Source organism: Mesitornis unicolor, unplaced genomic scaffold, assembly GCF_000695765.1.
Source record: "Mesitornis unicolor isolate BGI_N332 unplaced genomic scaffold, ASM69576v1 scaffold29119, whole genome shotgun sequence".
Classification (NCBI taxonomy): domain Eukaryota; kingdom Metazoa; phylum Chordata; class Aves; order Mesitornithiformes; family Mesitornithidae; genus Mesitornis; species Mesitornis unicolor.
This window is the reverse complement of record NW_010209775.1, coordinates 1-5,103: the sequence shown is the minus strand read 5'-3', so window position 1 is coordinate 5,103 and position 5,103 is coordinate 1. Positions and strand designations below refer to the sequence as shown.

General features: G+C 46.3%; 1 protein-coding gene across 1 annotated transcript; it reads right to left on the bottom strand.

Moving 5' to 3' along the window:
- Positions 1-2,376: 2,376 nt before the first annotated feature.
- Positions 2,377-5,059, bottom strand: RPL35A (ribosomal protein L35a). The gene is made up of 4 exons (XM_010192962.1): positions 5,002-5,059; positions 3,918-4,070; positions 2,835-2,979; positions 2,377-2,435 (listed from the first exon to the last, which is right to left on the bottom strand). The coding sequence occupies exons 1-4, from the start codon at positions 5,010-5,012 to the stop codon at positions 2,412-2,414; spliced, it is 333 nt and encodes a 110-aa protein (XP_010191264.1). The 5' UTR covers positions 5,013-5,059; the 3' UTR covers positions 2,377-2,411.
- Positions 5,060-5,103: the final 44 nt, after the last annotated feature.

Below are 5,103 nucleotides of genomic sequence, written 5' to 3'. Positions count from 1 at the left end.
CCTTCAAACCCTTCCATGTCCCACCCTGACCATGTTTTTGTTTCCAAAGAGCCTCTTTCTCCCTTGCCCTTGTGTTTAGCTATGTCCCAGGATACCTTCATGGCAGTTTAAGGCTTCTCTCAGTGCTCTACATGCAGCTTTCTTTGCCTCCAGGATACCACCAGGCTGGCCTGCGCTGTAGACTGCTGCATCCACCACCAGTTGCCAGGCCCCATCCAGCAGACACTGCAGTCTCCTAAGCGCTACCACCGCCTGGGCCAGCTGCTCCTGGGAGTCCGGATGGACCATCACAAGCACCAGCACGTTCGGCAGACGGGGGAGAAGGTTCCTCATATCCCAGAGGGCCTCGTCCAGGTGATCCCACTGCATGAGCTGCCTCAACAGTGTGCCTCTCCATAGCATAAAAACCAGATGTGGAACCTCCTCCTCATCTTCCTCCATCCTCTCCACTTGCTGTAGTTTAGCCCTGATGTCAGCTGTGCCACACAGATCCTGGAAAAAATCCACCAGCACCGAGGGAGCTCCCGTGTTCTCATCATCCACCTCCAACAGCAGCACCTGGCCATGCTGCCTCCCCACCATGTCCACTAGGTTGAAGAGCTCCCAGGTGGTTTGGTCCACAAAGGAGCAGACAGCAGGCTCCTCCGATGCCATGGCTTGCCCCCACACATCAGTTCACCACACTACAGCGAGAGGAGTGGAAGGGATTTGCCTTAGGAAAGGCACTTGCACCACACAGACCTTGAAACAGGGTACGTCTGATGCTACAAGCAAACACACTGGTTTTGGTGGGACCAGCTGACTCTTAAGGGAAACAGCAGTTTTGATAAAGATTCCAAAATTGTAGCCATATGCTATTTGATGTCGGACCTCCCAGGAACAGGCTTTGTACCTCAGTGGTTTGGTACAGCAGAAAAAAATAAAAGGGCAGAGAAAAAGGATCATTACTTATTTTGGGGGCAACTTACCTCAAACTCAGTAGCATTTGTAACCTTCTCATTGGCAGAATCCAACCACAACAGAGACCCCACAGCCCCACCAATGTGCTCTTACAGTCCAATTTGTTCCCTACATTTCCTCCTCCTTCCTCTGGTAATGCCTAACGCTGGAAACACAATCTGTATCCAACCCCATCCCTCTTTGAAATTTGTGTACAACCCGTTGGTATTTGTGGAAGACTAAAGCCCTGTGTGACCTAACCCAGCATCCCATAAGCTGCAGTTTTTCTCCACCTGTGTTAAAAACCAAAAGCAGCTTTCCACTGCAAGCGCTCTCCTGCCACTGGAGACAGCAGTAGAGCAAGTTTAGTTCTTGAAGCAAATCCAGTGGAAGAATTTCTATACCAGAGCTAAGAAGCCAGGTCCAGTTGTGAGTCTTAATTTACCCAATAACATACTCCAAATAGATGACTACTCCACCTCCTTCAGAAGAGGATGTTATGAAACACCAGCCCAGCCCCCAGCTCAAAGGGCTCCCCACAGCATGCAGGGAAGAGTAAAGCTCTCTCATGGGCAAGGAGGGACCTGCACTGAAGTGGGACCAAGGGAAGGCCAGGGCAATGCAGCAGCTCACCTGTCTCACTGCGTAAGGATGCTTCCCACATGAGGGACCAACCACACGGCACCACACTCTCTGGGTACCAAGGGTCATTCTGGGACAGTGACACCAGCAGCAACCATGGCAGCCTGAGACCTCCCTCAGAACTACCCAATATTTTTGAGGGACATACTAAGAAACTCCAAGACTTGCATTTAAATACATTTAAATTCATTTTTTTACCCTTTTTTCTTGTTCAACAAGCCTTAAAGCACTCATGAAAGCGATACATTAGTCTGATCTAAGGATCCTTCCCACCCTGCATTATGTATCGTGATGAGGCTGGCCAAGAAATCAGCAAGTATTAACACTCGGGCACAGTTGTGTGATGAAAATGTGTCCAAATAAATTTCACAGAGCAGATGCTACAAGCACACATGCTGCACAGGTACATATGGTCTCATTCATTGTGAATGTACTAGAAACACTACTTTCAGATCACAGTTAAGACTGCTAGGATTTAGTGTCCATTACAGTTTTGTCTCAAGTGCAAGAGAAACAGGAGTAAGAAGCTTCCTGCTAGTACAAAGGCAAGGAAATATTTCTCATGTTCTGCATAAGCTTGTGTGCACAGTTTCTGAGGTTGTAAACATTTATTGTCTGGCTCTGCAAACCATTCAGACCCCATGACAGGAGGCACAGGCAGGCTGCAGTAAAGGCTGCAACCCATTTGCTTAGAGTCACTACTCCATCCCTGTGCTCTGAACTCGGATATGCTACTGAAAAAGAACCAAGTCCCTCAAAATAGGTGGAGGGAATAAAAATAGAGACGCACAAAAATTAAACAGATTCTCTGTTTTATTTTCAATAAAAATTTAGATCCTGGATGGATACAGCATCTGTAAAAGAGAAGAGCAGAATCATGTTAGAAATCCTGTTACTGGACAGCGCTACTCTGAACACAAGTTTTGTTGTTACAATCTAGATAATCCACCTCTTCAACTGCCATAAACGCAGCCCCTCCCACTTACACAGAAGAGATGCAAGAATGAAAATGTGCAGCAACATCACTAGGAAGTTTCACATCAAACCCCTGGGTGATGGGCCTAAAGGGACAGTCTCATTGAAGCCTTGTGGCTAAAGCCACAACCCCTCCCAGCTCCAAAAGGAGCCCTTATCAAAGCACCACGTTGAATACCCAACAGCAACAGCTCGAGTTTTCCCTCATACCGTGTGGGATTAAAAGGCACCTCAAAAACTGCCAGTAAATATCTTGCTGCTAAAATACAATCACTTACCACCCGGATTCTGTGTCCAATGGCCTTGGCAGGAAGGTTGGAGCGGAACTTGGCACGAACCATGCCGCTGTTCCCGTGGGCGCGGGTCACCTTCCCCCAGATCACTCGCGTCCTGTTGGGCTTGCCGCCCGGGGTGACAGTGTTGCTGGAAAGAGAGGAAAAGAAGCGCTGAGCACACCTGGCACAGCTCACATAGCTGACAACACAGCCTCTTTAAGGCACTTCCAGAACTTTATCCACAGCCATCTTTAGTTCAACCATGTTCCACTTATTTACCTGTCAAATTTGCTAGACCGGAGATCTTTTTTACCTTTCAAATCATGCAAGTGTTGCAGCTTGTGATTTGTCAGCAGCTCCAGTGGAGAACTATTTACAAGTCACAAAACTTAAACATTTGGAAAATGCAACTACTAAGATGATCAACCCAAAATCTCACCCATTTCAGCCACTAGGCTAAGACTGCAAAAAAGTGCTTTACAAGAAAAGCCATGAGCCATCTGGGAAATGACAGTCTGATCAATTTGATTCAGGGCAATTCTGAACTCCCGTATCTGAACTCGAACAACTACATTTAAAGCAGCAGTAAGTGGAAGGTAATAAGTACCTGCTCTTAAGGCCTCCACCAATGCCAGCACAGCAGAAGGGACAGTGCTCCAACACGGGCACGCAAAAGCCACGTTAAAAATCTCTCCAGGCTTCACAAAATAGTTCTGCTGTTAAAGTAACTCAATAGCTCACAGCACTCGACAAATTCACCTCACTCCAGTTTACTCTATCAAGCTGCCTTCAGTTTTTGCCAGTCTTAGGCAAAATTTGTTCATCCCATTTGCTAACACAATTTGTAACACATAATAACAGTAACTGATTATTTCATGTAATTTCATGATCACATAAGCCAATGAAAGCAACCAAGGACTTTAAAAATCAGTCTACACAGTTCTCCATGGACATTATGTTGATAAATAGAGTTTAATTTATTGTTCTTCTAGCAAAAGTTCTATAAACAGACTGCTCACGTCCTGGCATTTGCAAGAGCCAATACAGCAGTTGGCTAATTTAGCATAAAAATAAGAAGTTACTTACTTTTTAGCTTTGTATACATAGGCACACCTCTTGCCCAAGTAGAAGTCTGTCTCTTGACGGGCATAAACACCTTCAATTTTGAGGAGGGCAGTGTGCTCCCGCTGGTTTCGAAGGCCACGCTTGTAGCCAGCAAAAGTGGCCTTGCACCACAGCCTAAAGGCATTGAAAACATTTATAAATTATAAAGTATCAAATGCATGCTGTTTTCAGTAGGAACTACGCACACCACTAGAAATTTAGCTGAGGAAAAGCCCCACTGATCTTGCTTTTACTGAATTACTGCAAATCCTTACATTTAATGAACAGAGGAAAGCCAAGTAACTGGGACATGAAGTCTTTATAAGAACTTGGTATCTTTCTGCTTGTCAGAAGCTTCTGACACTACAGGCTTCATACCAAACCTGAAGTGCTCCAACAATAATAGCTGCTATGTTTTAAATGTCTATAAACCTTCTGTAATGAGTAAACATTGCTTTTCTCTATACATCCTGTGAACTAAAGCAATTATAAGACTCATTCCTCACACCATGAGCACATCACGACTGTCTCAACTGCATCCAGCAACTGTCCCAGAACACAACAGTATTAGACTAAGCTATCCAGTTCCACCTTCCACACATACACAACAGAAGACAGACCCTACAGATTAAGACCAAAATTTAGTAATTTACTTCAATTCCTCCACTCTTTACCACCTCAACCCCTATATCCATAAGAAAACTCGATAGCAGAGTAGCTCCCTTACTCAAGGAAGCCGAATGTCGAGGCCTCTAGTGTACGCTGAAGGTTCACGAATACTGTGCTAACAAAACCATCATTAATACGCTGCATCTACTGACAGGCTCAGGAGAGCGTGGCACACCGTACGAGCAGCTACAACTAGTTTAAGGCTTCAGAAGAGAGAGCCACAGTAACAGCACCCAGCCACTCTAACAGAGGAGCTGTCCTGGAAAACGAGAGGACCCACAGGGAAACCGGATCACTGTCCGCAGCTTTAAAAAAACCACGCTCAGAAACGCTCAGTTTGCAAGAAGCGTACGGTAACAACGAGCTGAGAGCCCTCCGAGTGGGGCAGGCCACTCACCTCCCGGTCATGGTGTCCTCCTGAAGCCCCGGTCCCAGCAGGCCTACAAACGACACACAAGCCATGAGCCCCCGGGCCGGCAACTCGGTCCGCCCGAGCGAG